At 47.0% G+C, this 20,878-nt stretch overlaps 2 protein-coding genes across 2 annotated transcripts; one reads left to right on the forward strand and one right to left on the reverse strand.

The window, feature by feature from the left end:
• The first annotated feature begins 8,821 nt into the window (after positions 1 to 8,821).
• On the forward strand, positions 8,822 to 16,102 carry ndufb6 (NADH:ubiquinone oxidoreductase subunit B). The gene is made up of 4 exons (XM_078529268.1): positions 8,822 to 9,112; positions 12,406 to 12,498; positions 13,687 to 13,731; positions 15,912 to 16,102. Exons 1-4 carry the CDS (start codon positions 8,930 to 8,932, stop codon positions 15,981 to 15,983), a joined length of 393 nt encoding a protein of 130 aa, XP_078385394.1. The 5' UTR covers positions 8,822 to 8,929; the 3' UTR covers positions 15,984 to 16,102.
• Positions 16,103 to 19,190: 3,088 nt separating this feature from the next.
• LOC144667811 (small integral membrane protein 27-like) lies at positions 19,191 to 20,878 on the reverse strand. The gene is made up of 2 exons (XM_078529282.1): positions 20,699 to 20,878; positions 19,191 to 19,568 (listed from the first exon to the last, which is right to left on the reverse strand). The coding sequence occupies exons 1-2, from the start codon at positions 20,741 to 20,743 to the stop codon at positions 19,449 to 19,451; spliced, it is 165 nt and encodes a 54-aa protein (XP_078385408.1). The 5' UTR covers positions 20,744 to 20,878; the 3' UTR covers positions 19,191 to 19,448.

A 20,878-nucleotide genomic window follows, 5' to 3' on the forward strand; every position in this document is an offset into this window, starting at 1 on the left:
TGTTTGTCACTCCTGCTCGGCTGGATGGTTGGCTTCTGGGTGTCAAAGGCCATCCCTTGAAAAGGTGGCTCATGATGCTGCTCCGACACCCAAGAACAGGAGTGGAGTAGAGGTACAAGAGGAGTCCTGTCTCCACAAAGACTGTTATCGAGAGGACCATTGGGCCGCTGAAGATGAGGTTCAGATGTCTGGACCAATCAGTGGGTGCCCTTCAGAGCTCCTCCAGAGCGCGTGCCGCTTATAGTGGTTGCATACTGCGCTCTGCACAATCTGGCACTGGCAAGGGGGGAGGCACTGGAGGGTGAGGATAGTGAGGCAGCTCCACAGGCCGCAAAGGATGGCTCTACGGATGGATCTGGTGAGGAACCTGCTGACTCTGCTGTCGTGTCAGCCCTGATGATCTTGGTGGTCATCCTCTGACCAGTGGGGCCTGAACGGGCTCCGCCTGGGAGAGTGCATCCAGCACCATGGCTGGGTGCTCCTCAGTAGTTAGGGCCTCATCAGATGGCATGGTCACTGGCAGAGGGGCATAGGAGCTGCCGCCATCATCCAGAGTGCACTGAGATGAGCCTGCAGAGACGACAGGAAGCTCCTCTGCCAATGTCAGGTCAGTTTGGACCTCCCTGCTTGCCAATGATGGACGGGCATTTAGCAGAGAGACTAGGTGCCTCATCCAACTCTGACACTGGCGGTGACCTCACTGCCAAAGTGTGAGCTTGCAGGTTCGAGCGCAACCCCAGGAACACCTGATTGAGCTCCTGGAGCTGCCCCTCCATGAGAGTCACCACTCTCTCAATGGAGGAGGCAGTGTGCTCGGTGAGCGCGGTGCTCAGGCTCCACATGGACTCCTCCATAACAGAAACCAAGGCACACAGACCCTCAGGGATCTCCGCCAGGTCCTCCCACACATCCCGCTGGACATCCGGCATCTGCCGCCTAAGAGACGACTCCAGAGGCTCACCATCTGCCTCGGACTCAGCATCGTCCAGGTCTCCGGCAGTCCTCCGACAGCTGGCACCCTGGGCACTCGCTGCCTCCGCAAACTCCTCATGTGAGTGTCCTGTGCCCTCCCCACTGTGCACTACCATCGGAGCCAACAAACTAATGCCCACCGACACGCTTGTATCTGCGCTGGTGCCTGGTTCCGAGAGAGGGTGTGACATGGGTGCATCTGTCTGCCGTTCCCCCTAGGGGTCAAGAGAGGGTCCTTGGTGTCCTGGAAGCCTCTGGAGGATGGTGCATCTGAGGGAGGAAGACAACATGTCAATCGTATCACATCATCACATAGTCAATGTGCGTGCTGGGAGGGCTGGTGAGACAATGGAAAACTACATCATGGCGCCAATCGTGATTGGAGGACCAATGGGCACTCTTGCTTTGAACTTTTCATTTCGGATGAGACAACCCTACATTGCTTTCATTCTCCGCCACTCTCACATCTGTCCACTGCACTCTTCTCTTCGTCTGAGGCCCCTGCCTCTCCAGGACCGGTGGACTGAGCTCTGTGTGGCACTCCTGCTCCAGGGTATCCATCTCATGCCCTGTGAGGATGAGTATGTTGGGCACCCCACCGCCAATTCTTGCCTGCTCGATGGAGTTAGGGCTTCTCTTCTCCTGAAAGGGCAGAAGAAAATTCATTAGTGCTCCCTCTCCCCACAGCACCTTTACAGCCTGGCCCACCACCACCCCCCACCCCCACACCCAAGAACCAGGTTGCGGGGCACGTCAGAGTAGCGTCAGAGCGGCACACCTCAACCTTCGAGGCACTCAGGCCAAGCGGGCAGACCTCCCAGACTTGGCCGGCGCAGCCTTCAGTGCCAGTTGGCGCACACACTCTTACACCCCTGAGTACCATGAGGAGTGGCCACCCGTCAGCACATCTCCGCACAGTCCCGTGCCTACTTGGTACTCACTCTTACCAAGCGCAGAAGATCATCAAACCGTTTGCGGCACTGGACCCACATGCAGCGCACCACATCACGCCTGATCACCTGGGCTGCCACCTCTGCCCAGACCTTCTTGCTGAGGTTCGGGAGGCCTCCTCTTGCCATCCCGTGGCATCAAAATGTACCGCCTGGCACTTACATCCTGCACCGGGGGTGCCCAGACACTCATCTGAGAAACGGGGCAGGAGGCAGAGTGCCCACCGGACTTGCCTGCCATGCCCACTGGGTATCGAGGCCATTACACCTGAACGGGTAGAACTGATTAAATTTCTTCTGGGCAGCTCCCTGAGGCTCTTCCACAATTCCTGGCGGCCTTCAGGGAGCTGCTGGCTTTTTTAATCAACCACTCATTGGACCCAGAGCCCAGCAAGCTCCCACACACCCCACTGCCCGGAACCTGCAGCCCTCTCAAAGGATGCATTCCACGTCGGACGGGCATTAATTGGCTAGCCAGCGCGAAATCTCCTCCCTAACGCAAAGTCACCCGGGAGCAGATTCCACATCTGCCCCTGTGCCCACCGAATGTGCGCCCCCGACAGCTGTGGAATTCAGGCCCATGTTTAGTAATTAGGTCACACAAACGTTGTTATTTTTAATCCTTCTTATCTTTCGGATAATTCCTATATTCACAGAGAAACTACATTAGTGACTGAAGGAGAAAGTGATAGAGGTATACAAAATTATGAGGGGAAAGGATAGGGTGGATAGGAAGAAACTTTTCCCCTTAGCGGAGGTTTCAATAACCAGGGGGCATAGATTTAAGGTAAGGGGCAGGAGGTTTATAGGGGATTTGAGGAAAAATGTTTTCACCCAGAGGGTGTTTGGAATCTGAGGGGAATCTGAGTTTGGAATCTGAATGCCTGAGGGGGTGGTAGAGACAGGAACCCTCACAACATTTAAGAAGTATTTAGATGAGCACTTGAAATGCCATAGCATGCAGGGCTATGGGCCAAGGGCTGGAAAATGGGATTAGAATAGATAACAAAAACAGAATTACCTGGAAAAACTCAGCAGGTCTGGCAGCATCGGTGGAGAAGAAAAGAGTTGACGTTTCGAGTCCAACATGACCCTTCAACAGAACTGAAGTATAGTTAGGAGAGGGGTGAAATATAAGCTGGTTTAAGGTGGGGGGCGGGGGGAGAGAAGTTGAGGGTGGGGTGGTTGTGGGGACAAGCAAGCAGTGATAGGAGCAGATAATCAAAAGATGTCACAGACAAAAGGATCAAAGAGGTGTTGAAGGTGGTGATATTATCTAAGAAAAGTGCTAATTAAGAATGGATGGCAGGACACTCAAGGTACAGCTCTAGTGGGGGTGGGGTGGAAAGACTGACAAGGTATTAGTTGTAGATTTAAAAATAATGGAAATAGGTGGGAAAAGAAGAATCTATATACATTATTGAAAAAAAAACAAAGGGGAGGGGGAAGAAACGGGGTGGGGATGGGGGGAGGGGGAGTTTAAGATCTAAAGTTGTTGAATTCAATATTCAGCCCGGAAGGCTGTAAAGTGCCTAGTCGGAAGATGAGGTGCTGTTCCTCCAGTTTGCGTTGGGCTTCACTGGAACAATGCAGCAAGCCAAGGACAGACATGTGGGCAAGAGAGCAGGGTGGAGTGTTAAAATGGCAAGCGACAGGGAGGTTTGGGTCTTTCTTGCGGACAGACCGCAGGTTCTGCAAAGCGGTCGCCCAGTTTGCGTTTGGTCTCTCCAAAGTAGAGGAGACCGCATTGGGAGCAACAAATGCAGTAGACTAAGTTAGGGGAAATGCAAGTGAAATGCTGCTTCACTTGAAAGGAGTGTTTGGGCCCTTGGACGGTGAGAGAGGAAGTGAAGGGGCAGGTGTTGCATCTTCTGCGTGGGCATGGGGAGGTGCCATAGGTGGGGGTTGAGGAGTAGGGGGTGATGGAGGAGTGGACCAGGGTGTCCCGGAGGCAACGATCCCTACGGAATGCCGCCAGGGTGGGTGAAGGGAAGATGTGTTTGGTGGTGGCATCATGCTGGAGTTGGCGGAAATGGCGGAGGATGATCCTTTGAATGCGGAGGCTGGTGGGGTGATACGTGAGGACAAGGGGGACCCTATCATGTTTCTGGGAGGGAGGAGAAGGCGTGAGGGCGGATGCACGGGAGATGGGCCAGACACGGTTGAGGGCCCTGTCAACGACCATGGGTGGAAAACCTCGGTTAAGGAAGAAGGAGGACATGTCAGAGAAGCTGTTTTTGAAGGTAGCGTCATCAGAACAGATGCGACGGAGGCGAAGGAACTGAGAGAATGGGATGGAGTCCTTACAGGAAGCGGGGTGTGAGGAGCTGTCGTCGAAGTAGCTGTGGGAGTCGGTAGGCTTGTAATGGATATTGGTGGACAGTCTATCATCAGAAATTGAGACAAAGAGGTCAAGGAAGGGAAGAGAATAGATAGGTGCTTGATGGCCGGCATAGACATGATGGGCTGAAGGGTCTGTTTCTGTGCCGTATAACTCTATGATTCTAAGTAGAAGGATAAAAGCAAAACACAGCGGATGCTGAAATCTGAAATAAAAACAGAAAATGCTGGAAAAACTCAGCAGGTCTGACATCTTCTGCGGTGAGAGAAACAGTTAACGTTTTGAGTCAGTGTGACTCTTCTTCAGAGCTAAAGAGAGGTAGGAATGTGATGGATATGTTGGTAGGATTACAAATGTAGGGTGAGAGGAGGCATATGTGAAGCATAAACACCAGCAAAGACCAGTAGAGCTGAATAGCTTGTGTCTGTGCTATAAAATTCAATGTAATTCTACGCAAACTTGTGGTCACTTTTAGTGACTGCTGAAGGGACAGACTTGCACCGCCATCTAGTGGCCACTATACATTTTCTTTTGCAGCAAACAGAAGACAGTGTCTTATCTCTTTCACAACTTCCCTGTGAAGTTAGGTTCAGAGCACATGGTTTAGTTTCTTCTTTTTTCAGAGTTTTGAATTGCTTGAAGTGAGAGATGTTGGCGCAGAGCAATAGAACTCAAGCCCAGTGTCAGCATCCAGCGACCCCAGATCAGTATGTCGGGTTTGGAGAGGGGGAGATGTAGGGTTTTGGCAATCATCTTGAATTTGTGTCCTCTGGTGACCAACGCTCTTGACAGTAAACAACAGTTTCTCCTAATTCACTCTATCAATAGCCTTTGTGATTCAAAGCAAAATGGCATTTCTGGGAGGGTAACGATGCCCCCACGGTGCCCACTGATCGCGAAAGACTCTAGTGTACCGGTGGATACAGCTTCTCCAGGGCCACTCAGCCGTGAGTATAGCTGAGGCAGAGGGGCAGACAGTGGAGTTGGACGACCCCCCACCTCGACCACCCACTGCCTGGACGTGTTGATGGTCACCTTGGCCAGGCCCAGGAGCAGGCATACAAGGTGGTCAGGTGGTCCTCCACCCTCCCTACCACCCCCCACCCCCCCCACTACCGGGTGACCAAAGATCAGTAACGTGGGGCTGAAGCGCAACCAAAAATTGAGGAGCAGCCCCTTCAAAAAAAAATGAAAGCGGGACTGTGGCGTCGGTCAGTCTGCATACACGTGGAACACGGACTCCCCTTGGCCGCAGAAAACCCACCCGGCCCGGGAGTCCGCAAGCCAGCTTAACCTACGATTGCACGGCACTGCTGCACGTAACACCCTCCACACCAGGATCCCGATGGAGAAAGGGGGGGTCTCCCATGTAGCGAGCCCTCCGCTGGGGACCTCCCTCACCGACGGACGGTAGAGTATCACGCCCCAGCATGTCCTGATGGTGGAGGGAGGCGAGGAAATGGAGGGTGTGCAGCAGCAGCAGCAGCAGCAGCAGGCCCTACGGGAAACCCCTCCGCGCCGAGCGGAAAGGCACAGAGGGAATTTCCCATGAGGCGGCTGAAATTGCGGGGCTGCAGCTCCTGAGGGAGGTGTCAGGATTAGACAAATTATAGGCTCTTTTGAGAAACAAATCCACAAATTAAACTAAAAAAAAACAAAGTGGGGTGGGGGGGCGGGGTGTGTGCGGGTGACAGCCCCTGGTGGAACATTGTTAACTAAAACAAAAACTTGAGAGGAAACTGACCAAATTAAATCAAGATGTCATTTCCGGGGGGGTGATGCTGTACCCCCAGCCCCCGCAGTGCCCACCGATCACGTACCGGCGGACAATGTGCGCTCCTTCTCCAGGGCCACTCAGCCACAAACAGTCGGGCAACCCCCTCAGCTGCCCACCGCCTGAACCTGTCGACGGCCAGTTAGACAACCTGTACTGCAGCATTACTAATAATGCGTGCAAATACAACAGAAAAGAGAAAACAAATAAAATTCTTGAAGGCAAGACGGTGCCAGGCCGAACACATTGTAATTCTGCACAGGTAGGAGGGGGGAGGTAGAACATTTTTGTTCCTGGCTTTACAATCTATAATTTTTCCAGGCGACTCCCTCAGAGACACACCTGTCATGATACAGGGTCGACCACATAGGACCAAGACAAGGAGAAACTTCTTCATTCAAAGGGCTGTGAATCTTTGTACGTCTCTACGCCAGAGGGTTGCGAATGCTCTGTTGTTGGGTATCTTTAAGGCTGAGGTGAATAGATTTTCGTTGTTTCGGAGAATGAAGGGACGTGGTTGGGGGGCATGCTGTCAGTGGGCAGGAAAGTGGAGTTAAGGCAGAAGATCAATCAAGAGCAGATTCATGAGGTCATATGGTTAACTCCTGCTCCTATTTCTTCTATTCTCCCTGTAAATAATTATACTGGTGCAAAGAGCACATGGTGAGCAACTGAACTTCCCAAAGGGAGTTTTATGTCACCTGCAAGGGAGGGGACAGCAGCATTGTTTCATTTTCTTAATTATTCGTTCTTGGGATGTAAGCACCACTGGCTAGACCAGCATTTATTGCCCATCCCTAATTGCCCTTGAGAAGGTGGTGGTGAGCTGCCTTCTTGATCTGCTGCAGTCCATGTGGTATAGGAAATGCATACTGGAAATACTCCGCAGGTCTGGCAGCATCTGCTTCCGCCAACCTTTATGGTAATGCATTTATTTATATGGCTAGTCTAGTTCAGTATCTGGTCAATGGTAACCCCCAGGATGTTGATAGTGGGGGATTCAGTGATGGTAATGCCATTGAACATCAAGGGGCGTTGGTTGGATTCTCTCTTGTTGGAGATGGTCATTGCCTGACACTTGTGTGGCACGAATGTTACTTGCCACTTGTCAGCCCAAGCCTGGATATTGCACTGGTTCCTCTGCCGTCGCATCTGTTCTGATGATGCCACTTTCAAAAACAGTTTCTCTGACATGTCTTCCTTTTTCCTTAACCGAGGTTTTCCACCCACGGTGGTTGACAGGGCCCTCAACCGTGTCCGGCCCATCTCCCGCGCATCCGCCCTCACACCTTCCTCTCCCTCCCAGAACCATGATAGGGTCCCCCTTGTCCTCACTTATCACACCAGCCTCTGCATTCAAAGGATCATCCTCCGCCATTTCCGCCAACTCCAGCATGATGCCACCACCAAACACATCTTCCCTTTACCCCCCCCCGGCGGCATTCCGCAGGGATCGTTCCCTCCAGGACACCCTGGTCCACTCCTCCATCACCCCCTACACCTCAACCCCCTCCCACGGCACCCTCCCATGCAACCGCAGAAGGTGCAACACCAGCCCCTTTACTTCCCCTCTCCTCACCGTCCAAGGGCCCAAACACTCCTTTCAAGTGAAGCAGCATTTCACTTGCACTTCCCTCAATTTAGTCTATTGCATTCGTTGCTCCCAATGCAGTTTCCTCTACATTGGAGAGACCAAACGCAGACTGGGTGACCGCTTTGCGGAACACCTTTGGTCTGTCCACAAGCATTACCCAGACCTCCCTGTCGCTTGCCATTTCAACACTCCACCCTGCTCTCATGCTCACATGTCCATCCTTGGCTTGCTGCAATGTTCCAGTGAAGCTCAACGCAAACAGGAGGAACAGCACCTCATCTTCCGACTAGGCACTTTACAGCCTTCCGGACTGAATATTGAGTTTAACAATTTCAGATCATGAACTCTCTCCTCCATCCCCACCCCCTTTCTGATCCCCTTTTTTTCCAATAATTTATATAGATTTTTCTTTTCCCACCTATTTCCATTATTTTTAAATGTATTTCCATCCATTGTTTTATCTCTACCTTTTAGCCTATTTCGATTCCTTCACCCCCACCCCCACTAGGGCTATCTGTACCTTGCTGGTCCTGCTTTCTGCCCTTAATTAGCACATTCCTTAGATAATATCACCACCTTCAACACCTCTTTGTCCTTTTGTCTATGACATCTTTTGGTTATCTCCACCTATCACTGGCCCTCTATCCAGCTCTACCTGTCCCACCCCCCACCCCCCTTAAACCAGCTTATATTTCACCTCTTTCCTATTTTTCCTTAACTCTGATGAAGAGTCATTTGGACTCGAAACGTTAACTGTGCTCCTCTCCGCAGATGCTGTCAGACCTGCTGAGTTTTTCCAGGTAGTTTTATTTTTGCCCTGGATATTGCTGATTCTTATCAATTGAGATACGAGGAGGCACAGAATCCTTCTCCCGGCCGGCAGGGGGTGCTCTGGAATATCCTCCTCCCGGCCGGCAGGGGGTGCTTTGGAGTATCTTCCTCCAGGCCGGCAGGGGGCGCTCTGGAGTATCCTCCTCCCGGCCGGCAGGGGGTGCTCTGGAGTATCCTCCTCCCGGCCGGCACGGGGTGCTCTGCAGTATCCTCCTCCCGGCCGGCACGGGGTGCTCTGCAGTATCCTCCTCCCGGCCGGCAGGGGGTGCTCTGCAGTATCCTCCTTCCGGCCGGCAGAGGGTGCTCTGCAGTATCCTCCTCCCGGGCGGAAGGGGGTGCTCTGCAGTATCCCCGGTGTGACGCAATCAGCGTGCGCCGAACTGTAACCCGGGCAGTTGTTGTCGCTCTGATGCCGATGTCCGAGTGACCGGGGCCTAGTTATTGCTCCGCTCCGCCAGTTTGCAGCGATGCCTCTGGGTTACACGCCAGAGGAGAAGGCCCGGTTCCAGCAGCTGGTGAACCTGCGCCGCCGGTGGCTGAAGGACCAGGAGCTGAGCCCGCGCGAACCCGTCCTTCCGGCCGATAGCAAAGGGGCCGTAAGCCGGTTCTGGGAGGGATTCCTACAGCCGCGGAGCCTCTGGAGAATTTATGTGAGTGAGTGAGAGCTGGGAGAGGGGAGAGGACTGACGAGGAGCTGTCACTCTGCAATGATAGGCCGGCAGGCACTTTGTGACATCACATGGATTGTGACCTCATAAGTGTCACATCATTGATTTTGACCTCACGATTGTGACATCATAGATTGAGACCTCACACTGACTGTGACATCATATATCGTGACCTCACATGGACTGTGACATCATATATTGAGACATCACATGCATTGTGACCTCACAGACTGTGACATCATAGACTGCAACCTCACATGGACTGTGACATCACACAGATTGTGACATCCCATGGATGGAGCTGATTGTGACCCCCTGTTGATTGTGGCACCGCTTCAAGTGTAGTTGGGGGTAAAGCCTCACTTAGCCCAGTACGTTTAATCCTGTCCTTGGCCCAGGTGGGTGGGTGGTCGAGTGTTTAAACAGGTCTGCTCTCTATCTCTCTCTTTTGCAATCTTTGAATGGTACTCCTAACATTCTCTGCAAATTTGACCCAATAAGGTATTTAAAATTATGAAAGGTTTTGATGGAATGAATACAGTGAGAATGTTTCCTCTCGGGAAGAGTTTAACTAGAGGCCATCGGTGTAAGATAGTCACCAAGAAATCCAATAGGTAATTCAGAAGAAACTACCCAAAGAGTGGTGAAAATATGGAACTTGCTACCACAAGGAGTGGTTGAAGCAAATAGTATAGATGCACTTAAAGGAAGCTAGACAAGTGTATGAGGGAGAAAGGACTAAAGTGGAGCATAAACACCGGCATGGCCGATTCCTGTGTCATATATCCCTTGTAATCATTTCTCATTCATCAAATCATAGAAAATTTGCTAATCCCATCTTCCTACACCTTGTCCTTAGCCCTGCAGGTTACAGCTCTTCAAGTAGACATTATGTGGTAAGCCTCAACCACCCTTTCAGGGAGTGGCTTCCAGGTCCCTATACAATTTTTTGGTGGAAAAATTGTTTCCTCATTTCCCGTTTGACCCTTCTACCATGCCACGTGCTTTTGGATCCCTCTGCTCCTATTGGTGCAGAAAAAACCTGTCTATTTTAAATGCAATCACGCTTTATGTTAGCAAGCCCAGCAATCTGGAATTATCTGCATGTAGATTTTGTACTCTCCAGTCTGCTCTGCTTGAAATTCAGGAGCTGCAAGTTTTGCAAACAGCTGCTCTTAGCACTGTGGCCTCATAAATCTGAACACCATCTGTGAGAATGAGTAACTTGAAATAAAGCCAAATCAATGGGAACGTTAAGTACTGGTGTTGAACATTCCTGAGTCAGGGGTGTTCTGCAGCTCAGTGTGAGCAAGTTTTGTGCTGCTTGCTCACCAGCTACTGAGTGCTCTCCTCTTCCTCTCTCCCCAAGCTTCTTCCATTCCGTTAAAGATATTGATTCCCTCACTGGGGTCCAGTTCTTTTCATGCTCACTATTGATGTGTGAAGAGTGAGTATTGATAGATTATATACTTGCTGAGAGGGTATAACGCCTTAGCTCAATGCATTTTTCACTCAATCTTCCCGTCCACCATTGGTGTGTTGGAAGGGTTAGCAGGATGATTATCAACCTGTTTAGATGTGTTATGAACGCTGTGAGGTGGAGTGAGAGAGGTTTTCTTTCTTTATTTACTCTTTCATGGGATGTGGGTGTCGCTGGCAAGGCCAGCAATTGTTGCCCATCCCTAACTGCCCTTGAACTGAGTGGCTTGCTAGGCCATTTCAGAGGGAACTTAAGAGTCAATCACATTGCTGTGGGTCTGGTGTCACATGTAGGCCAGACCAGGTAAGGATGGCAGATTTTCTTGCCTAAAGAGCATTAGTGAATCAGATGGGTTTTTACAACAACTGATAACAGTTTTATATTCCAGTTTTATTAATTGAATTTAAATTTCACCAGCTGCCTTAGTGGGATTTGAACCCATATCCCCAAAGCATTAGCCTCGGACTCCAGATTACTAGTTCAGTGACATTACCACAATGCCACTGTCTCCCTTGCATTCCTTAAAGACTTCAGCCTCTGACTGCTGTTTGTTTCTACTGTTTGAGGAGACCTAGTGGAACAGTCAGAGCTTCCAGTCAGAAGAAACTGAAAGGTGACAAGTGTCGGTGGAAGTGAGAAGTGGTGGAAGCATAGAATCGTATGATAGAGAAGGTGGACATTCAGCCCACTGTGCCTGTGCTGGCTCTTTGAAAGAGCTATCCAAATCATCCCACTCCCCATTGCCCTGCAAGTTTTTACTTTTCAAGTTTACGGCCAGTTCCCTTTTGAAGGTTGTTGTTGAGGCTGCTTCCACTGGACAGTTGGCTGAGATAGATGACCTGCACTTACACAATTTTGGATCTCCATAAATGAGCCCTGCAGATAGGATTAATGGCTGAATTATCAGGATAAAATACAAGTTTAGGAAAGATGTGAGGGTCCTTGAGAGGGTGCAGAGGAGATTTACCAGATTGGTTCCAAGAATGAGGGATTTTAGCTAGTTGGAGAGGCTGGGGTTGCTCTCCTCAGAACAACAGAGTTTGAGGGGAAATTTGATAGAGGGGCACAAGATTATGACAGGTTTAGATAAGATAGACAAAGAAAAGCTGTTCGCATTAGCTGATTGGACAAGGAGTAGGGGGACACAGATTTAAAGTTTTCGGCAAGAGATGCAGGGGGAATGTAAGGAAGAACTTTTTTACACAAGTGGTAATAACCTGGAACACTCTACCTACTCTACCTGCTGAATGATTTCAAAAGGAAATTGGATGGACACTTGGAAGGAAATAAACTTGCAAGGCTAAGGGGATAGAGCGGGAGAATGGGTGTGACTGGATTGCTCTACAGAGAGCTGACACAGACTTGATGGACTCCTGTGCTGTAATGACTCTATAATATTTACTTTGGACAAAAGCCAAAATCCTGCAGATGCTGAAAATCTCAACATAAACAGAAATGCTGCAAATATTAAGCAGATACTGTCTGCCTTGCTAGCGTCATCTGTTTAAATTTCCAATGTGGGTTGTCAGAGTAAGTGCACTCTATTCCTTCTGCGTACCCCATCTGGAAATTCACCCACATAATGAGATTGCTTTTAGCGAAAAAGAATAATAGTTTTGATAGTGAAGTTAGTCAGATTGTTAAGTTATTTCTAAACCAATATTTTGAGTGTTTTAATCTAGGCTCACTGAGTGCCAATCTTCCTAAACTGTCTTGAATGCAATCTTTCTACATCTCCAATTCCTGTCAAGTTTTCATGTTGATGTTTTCATTTTGTAATTCTTCTATATTTCAGACCTATAAGACATGCAACGCAGGCTGGTGGACTTTGACTCGGTTGCTGATTCCTGCCTGGGTTGTCCATTACTACGTGAAGTACCATGTTGAAGTGAGTACTGGCAGTTGTTGGCAATCTAGATGAAGAGCTAAAGAAAGAAACTGCATTGTCTATAGTGTCTTTCAGATTGTCCCAAAGCGCTCTACAGCTAATGAAGTACCTTTGAAGCATAGTCCCTGGTGTAATGTAGGAAACACGGCAGCTTATTTCCACAGGTGTGATAGTAACTCTGTTTTAAGCGTTGGTTGAGGGGTAAATATTGGCCAGCACACTGGGGAAAACTCCCCTCTTTGTCGTCCAAATTGTGCCAGAGATCTTTTATTTACACCCGGGAGGGCACACGAGGCTTCGGTTTAACGTCTGATTCAAAGGCAGCACCTCCCAACAGTATAGGATTCCTTCAATACTGGTCAGGGAGAGATGTGGTAATGCCTTAGTGATAATGTTACCGGACTAGTAACCCAGACGTAATGCTCTTGGGACACAGGTTCAAATCCCACCATGACAACTGTGGAATTTAAACAATTAATATAAAGCCAGTCCCTGTAATGGTAACCATGATAACTATCAATTGTTGTAAAAACCCATCTGGTTCACAAATGCCCTTTTAGGGAAGGAAATCTGCCATCCTTACCTGGTCTGGCCTACATGTGACTCTAGACTCACAGCAACATGGTTGACTTTTAACTCCCCTCTGAAATGGCCTAGCAAATCACTCAGTTTCATGGGAAATTAGGGATATGCAGCAAATGCTGGCCTTGCCAGTGATGCCCACATCCTGTGAATGAGTAAAGAAAAATGTTTCTCAACAAAAATGTTCTCAAATCCCTCCATAGTCTCCATTCTCTCTATCACTGTTAACTTCTCCAGCCCTTCTGGCCTATTGAGTGTCCATGATTTTCATTGCTCTACCATTGGTGGCTTTGCCTTCAGCTGTCTAAGCCCTAAGCTCTGGAATTCCCCCCCTAAACCTGTGCCTCCATCACTCTCTCCTCTTTTAAGGCTCTCCTTAAAACCCACGTCTTGGATCAAGCTTTAGGCTCCTTGTCCTAAAATCTTATGTATCTCATTGTCAAGTTTTGTATGATAATCACTCCTGTTAAGCACCTTGGGATGGTTTACTATGTCAAAGGAGCCAAATAATTGCAAGTTTTTTGCTGTTACTTGTATTCAGTATTTGCATCTAGTAAATTTCAGTCGAGCTCTTCAGTCCTTAAATTTGTGGCTTTTGTTCCACAGGCTAAACCATATGGCGTTGTGTGTGTGAAACCAAAAATTTTCCCGGTAAGTTACATGGCAGGATCTGCACCGTATGCATTAGTGTAAAATTGATTAGTGTATCTTCAATGTGCTGAGATGACGAGGAGAGATTTATAAAACAAAGAAAAACTGAGAATGATGGAAATCTGAAACGAAACCAGGAAATTCTGGCGTTTGTTGCATCAAATCTTGGCACAGCCCATATTGAGTATTTATTCATCAAACAGAAACCCAAGTGTGTAACCTCCCTCCAACCTGCAGTCATGTAATCTCCTGGGAGAGACCAAAAAATAAACAGAGCTAATAAGGGAAAAGTGCTCTTGAAAATTCCTCTCCAGTCAAGGTTTACCCACAGCACCTATGGGTGGCATTTTGAGAAAAAGCATGCAGCACCTGAACAGTCCCGCTTGCAGTAGTGCACATGCTGTACCTTGTTGTCACGTCTTCAACAATCTGTACAGGTCAAAACAAACACAAAGGAAAGATAATGGAACTGTCAGGAGGATATAATAATGTTATTGGAATTTATTGTAAGATTGTGGTATGTGTGTCTATATGTGTGTGTGTGTGAGAGAGAGAGACTTAATTGGATTAAAGGCAGCTGGCCTGAAGGTTTTGATGTAGAAGATAGCTAGGTTTGAAATGTTAAGTAGATAAACATGGGAGAAGTTTAGAATGTAAGGTATAAAAGGACATTTGCATTTTTAAATAAACTAGACTAGCTTGAATTAAAAAGAGGGAGTGAAATATTACACCAAACCAGCAGAAGTTAAGAAACAGTGTTTATTTTTCCCAAAGATTACTGGTAAAATTGGTACTATGATAATTTTTTTATGATCAGGGAGGTAAAGCCCAAAGACATAGTGAAACAATGGGAATTTGCATTCAAAGGGGAAAATATGTATAAAAGAGAGAAGGCTCTGTGTAAAGGTAGGCATTTTAAGATCTAACAGGTGTGAAAAGCCTTCAGCATCTACACCTCAAGCTGCTGTCTACAACGAACTGAAATTAAGGAAACTCACTTTGAATTGGATTGTTCAGGTATCATGTTTCTTTGCCCGGGTCTTTTAAAATCTGTGTTACTGTTGCCTTAACAGAGATATAACTGGAGTCAGATTAATTAGGGGCTTTAGAAGTTATTATAGTAGTAATTTATAGACATATATATGTGCTTTAAAAATCATTTTTATTTTTAATAGATGTTTAATCTAGTTTTGTCAAAATCTGTAAGGCTTGGTGGTCTTATTACTACTGAATTCAAAGCCCGCATCTCAAAACATACAGATTGCAAAAATAGTTGTGGCAGTTGTCTCAAGTTTCCCTCTGGGATTTGAACAGCTCAGCATTTTTGGCTGTGCCATAACAGGGACGTCCCAAGAAGTGGCTAGGGAAATCCTGACTGGTGGTACTGGCTTTTGTGTATGAAGAAAGAATCCTGGTTCACCGCAGATGCGTTGGGAATCCCCTTACTGCTCGTTAGGCCCCAGGAACTGTCTCATTGAGGGGTTGTGTGTGTGTGTTTATGTACTGGCATGAGCCAGGGAGCTCTCAAACATAGGGACTCCGTGGATAAGCAGGAATCATGAGGTACTTGGGGGATGGGTTGTTTCCAAGCCCCGAAGATTCAGTGCGGTGAAAGTAAGGGTAAGTACATGCGGTTAGAATTTCCTCAGGAAATATCCCAACCCCCTGTCATTGCTGTATTGGAAAATTGATGATAACACTGAAAAAAAGCTTTTTACGCTGCTACTCCAGAATCTAAACCAAAGTAATGGCAGGAAATTGCGAAAATCCCCCTGAAAAGATACTAGCTGTGATCTCTGTACATTTTTTCTGTTTTTTTAAATCCAGTAACCTAAATTTTAGAGGTGCATATAACAATGTGAATATGGAACTGTTAAAGTAACTGTGTTTGAGGATTTTTTTTGCTGGAATGTTACCTGTGTAGACTTTGTGTGATGAAATGAGATCAAGAGACGAGGGAAACTAGGGAGAAGGATTTTTGTGTGATACGGTAACTGAGAATTGTAAATAGAAAATAACCAATTGTCACAAAAACTCAAGGCTCGAAACATTTAATTAATGGGGAAACCGGCTGAAAAAGACAGAAACAAGGGATTTTATCATAAAGAATAACATGCTTGAGTGAAAATCTGTTGAGCTAATCACACGTCTGACTTCTATCTTATGGTTCGTTCCTTCAGGGTGACACAATATTGGAGACGGGAGAAGCTATTCCACCAATGCCGGAGGATGAGCAGAATGGGCACCACTAATCAGAGGATATTATGGATGTCTAGCGTCAATGGTTGTACAATTAAGTTCAGAGGAAAGGCACAGATACAGTTGCTCCATTTGAAAGACTTATTTATCATTAAATGCTGATTTACCAAGATCCAGAAGGCTGCTTGTTATTCATATGGAAATTTATAAAACTCTGTTGCCCATGTCTTGATTTGCTCCGAGTTCCATTCACCCATCACCTCTTCATTTATCTGACCAGTCCAGCCATGCCTCAATTTTTAAAATTCTTATCCGCATTTTCAAATCCATTTTTGACCTTTCCCTCCCTCTGTGACTTCCTTCAGCCCTACCACCCTCTGAGACCTCTGCACACCTCCAATTCTGGCCTCCTGTGCAGTCCTAATTTTCATCACTCCGCCATTGGTGGACTTTCCTTCAGCTGCCTGGGGCCTAATCTCTGGAATTCCCTCCCTAAACCACAATGCGCCTCTCTCCTCCTTCAAGAGGATCCTTAAAACCTACCTCATTGACCAAGCTTTTGGTCACCTGTCCTAATACCTCCTTAGGTGGCTCAGTGTCAAATTTTGTTTGACGATTGCTTCTGTGAAGTACCTTGGGCATTTCACTATAAAGGCCAGAATTAGACGAGTACAGCGATCTGAGGGTTGTGTGGCTGAAGAAGATTTATAGAGATAAGGAAGAATGAGGGTATGGAGGGATCAAAAGCAAGGATAAGAATTTTAAAATCGAGGCATTGCTTGACCAGAAGCCAGTGTAGGTCAGTGAGCACAGGGGTGATGGGTGAGTAGGACTTGACGCAGGCAGCAGTGTTTTGGAAGACCTCAGGTTTACAGAGGGTAGAGTGTGGGAGGCCAGCCAGCAATGCACTGGAATAGTCTAGTCCAGGAGTAACAAGAGGCATGGATGTGAGTTTCAGCAGCAGATGAACAGAGGCAGGGGCAGAGTCGGCAATGTTATGGAAGTGGGAATAAGCAGTCTTTCTGATGGTGCAGTTATGTGGTCAGAAACTCATCTCTGGGTCAAATCTGACACCAAGATTGTGGACAGTCTAGTTCAGCCTCAGACAATTGCCAAGGAGTGCGATGGAAGTTGTTAGCAAGGGAACGGAGTTTGTAACAAGGACAAAAGACAGCGGCTTCAGCTTTCCAATATTGGAGGAAATTTTAGCTCATCTAGTACTGGGCGTTTGAACAGGCTGAGAATTTAGCAACAGTGGAGGAGTCAGGAGAGGTGGTGGTGAGGTAGAACTGGGCGTTGTCAGTGTACATGTGAAAACTAACACTGATTTTGAACGATGTTGCTGAGAGCAGCATGCAGGTGAGAAATAGAACGGAACCAAGGATAGATCCTTAGGGGACATCAGAGGTAAGGGTGCAGGAGTAGGAAGTGAAGCCATTGCAGGCTACTGTTGGTCCAGTACAGCTCCAGGTAAAATTTGGAGGGCTACCTGCAAGCTGAACCCCAACTGCAGCAGATGATAGACATGCCATACAATCCCCCCCAACCAATTGTTTAAGTCAATGTTCTGTCGACCTCTTTGCATCCAGTCAAGAGTGGTGATGAATACCAAAAGAACCACCAGGTGGCCAACCCACATCCTAAACCATTCTGGAGCCCAGGACAAGAGTGGAGAAAACAACACCCTAAAGTGTTTCCAAGTGTCTTCAGAGATTCTGAAAACACAGGATCAGGATTTAGGGACAGAATTTTGAAGAGTTTACACCTCCAATGAAACCGCCAGTCAAATTTCATTTTAACCTCTGGCACCAGGAGAGTAATAAATGAAGGAATGCCACACGGAAAGGGACTGCAAGGAAATGTCAGGGTAGCAGGTAACTTACCACAACGGCTTTAACGTAATTATACTTCCTGAACTGCAGATTCCTTGCACTTTTGCACAGAGTCTTCAGCACAAACAGGATATTCAGCGTAGTGGGTTATGCTGGTATTTATGATCCACACGAGCCTCCTCCTACCCGTCTTCATCAAACACTATTTCCTTCTCCCTCGTGTTTATCCAGCCTCCCCTTTAAATGTATGCTACTCACCTCAACCAGTCCCTATGGTAGCGAGTTTCGCATTCTCACCGCTCTTTGGGTAAAGAAGTTTCTCCTGAATTCCCAATTGGATTTACTAGTGATTCTTTTATATTTATAGACCGCAGGTTTGGTCTCCCCAACAAGGGAAATTACCTCAGTCCGAGTACCATTCAGATGACAGACATGGAATTGTAAACTTGATGAACATTGAAAAGTCTACTCCAGATTTTCAAAATATAGCTAATCTACCTAAGAAGTCTATATGGGTAACTGAGGGGAGAATTTTCTCCCCGTCGGGCTAGCCAATTAAGGCCTGCCCAGCGTGACGTGCGCCCGGTAGCGGTGAGCGCTCCCTGTGCGGGCAGCGGGAGGAGGGAGAGTCGCTGCCTGCGCTCTTTCGTGCATGCATGCGAACGAGCACAGAAACCTCAGGGAGATGACTTTAATTATGAAGAATTGAAAAAAAATTATTCAGACATGTCCCCTCATGTGACAGTGTCACATGAGCTGGGACATGTCAATGAATTTTAATAAAAATTTTTATTTAACTTATAAACACTTCATGAAACCTCATCCCGCCCGTGGATGAGGTTTCATGATAAATGCGAAGGCCGCCTGGGCTCTTCGCCTGCCTAACAACCTTAAGGTTGGACGGGCAGCCCTGTTAATTGTTTCAACTGGTTGTTAAATGGGCTTAATAGGCCTTTGACAGTTTAGCGGGCGCACAGCCGACTCCGGTGCACGCCCGCCGAACTGAATATCAGTTTTACGTCACTTTACGCATCGGTGAGCAGGACCCACCCCCGCACGCCGACCAGAAGATTCAGGCCTGACTGTTGCTCTTCCTAATTCTTTGTGCAAAATATTTTACAGAATATACAACACAGAAACAGGCCATTCAAGCCAACTAGCCAATGTCTGCTTATGGTCGCTCGAGCCTTTTTTCCACCCTTCACCCTCTGTCAGCATAATCCTCTATTCCTTTTTCCCTCGTGCTTATCTAGCTTTCCCTCAAATGCACCTGGGCTATTCACTTCAAATGATCCCTCTGTTGGTGAGCTCCACATTCTCACCACTGTTTTACATTAATTGTTTTACACAAATCCATGCAACAACAAAGATATTCTAATCTTCAATGCTGTTTACAAATGGAAAAAATCAAAACATAAAAGGCGACAATTCTTTGCTGATAAAGCTTGATTATTAAAATGTGAACATCAGAATTTTTAAGTGAAATTTTACAGTTTGAAGTAATTAAAAACATTCATTTGCAATCCAGTCATTCTTTACACATCAATTTAGTTATGTTTGCAGTGCTCACTGTGCAGCATTGAAAGCTGCAAGCTCACACATTGCACAAGGTTGGTGCCAAGACCTTTCTCCTCATCTGTGTCCTGCTTCGTCTAGTGATACAGGTGCCCTTACATCAGCAGAATCTTAATAAAGGTCTAACTCTGGAAATAATTTTGGAAATCTCTTCTTCAGCTGCTGGATACCTGTAATCCTGGCTGCATAAATAACAAATCCCCAAGAGAGCAAGACGATGATCAGGAGTATCTGTACAAGATGAGACAGACATCGCGTTAAATCAAAAAGAAAAGTACTATGGATGCTGGAATCGAAGTAAAAACAACAGAAAATGCTGGAAAACATTCAGCAAGTCAGGCAACACCTATGGTGAGGGAATAAATTAACATTTCAGGTTGCTGCAGTTCTGATAAAGGGTCATCAACCTGAAACGTTAACTCTTTCTCTCTTCATAGATGCCTGACGTGCTGAGCATTTCCAGCATTTTCTGTTTTCATTGCATTAAATGAATTCTGGTAGATGATGCTAAGAGATCACAAGTAATTTTTTTTGGCATTTGTCCCTAGTACAGTCCCATAGATTTTAATAGAACTTGACTGCATTTTGTTTTTATCTGTATAAGCTTTGATTATTCTTCGCCCAACTTGACAACGTTCCTCCCAAAAGGCTGTTCATTAATTTCATTACTGTGGCTGCAGGGTATATGATTAAGAAATTGGTGGAAGAATAGAAAATGGTCAAGGTTTCAACTGCAAGATATGTTTTGCACCATATAGTACTTAGCCCTGCTAGAACCGACAGAATAAATTTTACTAATTAAAAGGAAATAAGTTTGCACCTTGTCTTAGCGACATGTTGTTATGGCAGTTTTCACAATTTGGTTTTAACATGCTGCAATATATATGTTAAAAAAAAAAGAAATATTTCGACGAGCACTTGAAACACCAAAGCATACAGGGCAATGGGCCAAGTGCTGGAAAATGGGATTTGAATAGATTGGTGCTTGATGGCTGGCATGGACACGATGGGCCAAAGGGCCTGACTCTAAATAAGGGGTAATTAGTTAAGAGGAGTCAGATTTTGGTAAGAGCCCTATTAATTGGTACTGTGTTCAGCTGAGCGAGACAGTGAGCTCGACAGAGGGCAAAACAGTGCCAAAGTGAAATTTAATACAGATTGTGCAGAGTAAGGCACGCAAGAAGTGCAAAAGGCACAACATTTTTCAGCCATCGTTGCTGCTAACCTAACATCCCAAATGTAAAGTTGCCAACTCTCCAGGATTGCCCTGGAGTCTCCAGAAGTCAAAGGGAATCTCCAGGACTATGCCCAACCAGAGTTGGCAACACTGCTCCCCCCTGCTGTTCATACTCGATACTCACAATGGAATAAATCCAGTCCAGCGCTCGCTTACTCACACGGATCATGGCGGCCCCGGGCTCCCTTCACTATGGCAACCGGTCACTATTGGGAAGCTGCACTTGCGAATAAAAAGAACGAGGAATTCTAAAATGTCCCCTCTAACCCCAACGGTTGGTGCTCTGCATCTCAAGTGGCGCAAA

The sequence above is a fragment of the Cetorhinus maximus genome, chromosome 2, assembly GCF_964194155.1.
Source record: "Cetorhinus maximus chromosome 2, sCetMax3.hap1.1, whole genome shotgun sequence".
In the NCBI taxonomy this organism is placed as follows: Eukaryota; Metazoa; Chordata; class Chondrichthyes; order Lamniformes; family Cetorhinidae; genus Cetorhinus; species Cetorhinus maximus.

What these genes read in the sequence shown, in the direction of transcription:
- ndufb6 (XM_078529268.1), top strand. Translation starts at nt 8,930, where the DNA reads ATGCCTCTGGGTTACACGCCAGAGGAGAAGGCCCGGTTCCAGCAGCTG. An exon ending in ACGTGAAGTACCATGTTGAA is followed by an intron (nt 12,499 to 13,686) that starts GTGAGTACTGGC and finishes TTTGTTCCACAG; the next exon opens with GCTAAACCATATGGCGTTGT. An exon ending in TGAAACCAAAAATTTTCCCG is followed by an intron (nt 13,732 to 15,911) that starts GTAAGTTACATG and finishes TCGTTCCTTCAG; the next exon opens with GGTGACACAATATTGGAGAC.
- LOC144667811 (XM_078529282.1), bottom strand. Translation starts at nt 20,743, where the DNA reads ATGATCCGTGTGAGTAAGCGAGCGCTGGACTGGATTTATTCCATT. An exon ending in TGGACTGGATTTATTCCATT is followed by an intron (nt 19,569 to 20,698) that starts GTGAGTATCGAG and finishes CATCTTGTACAG; the next exon opens with ATACTCCTGATCATCGTCTT.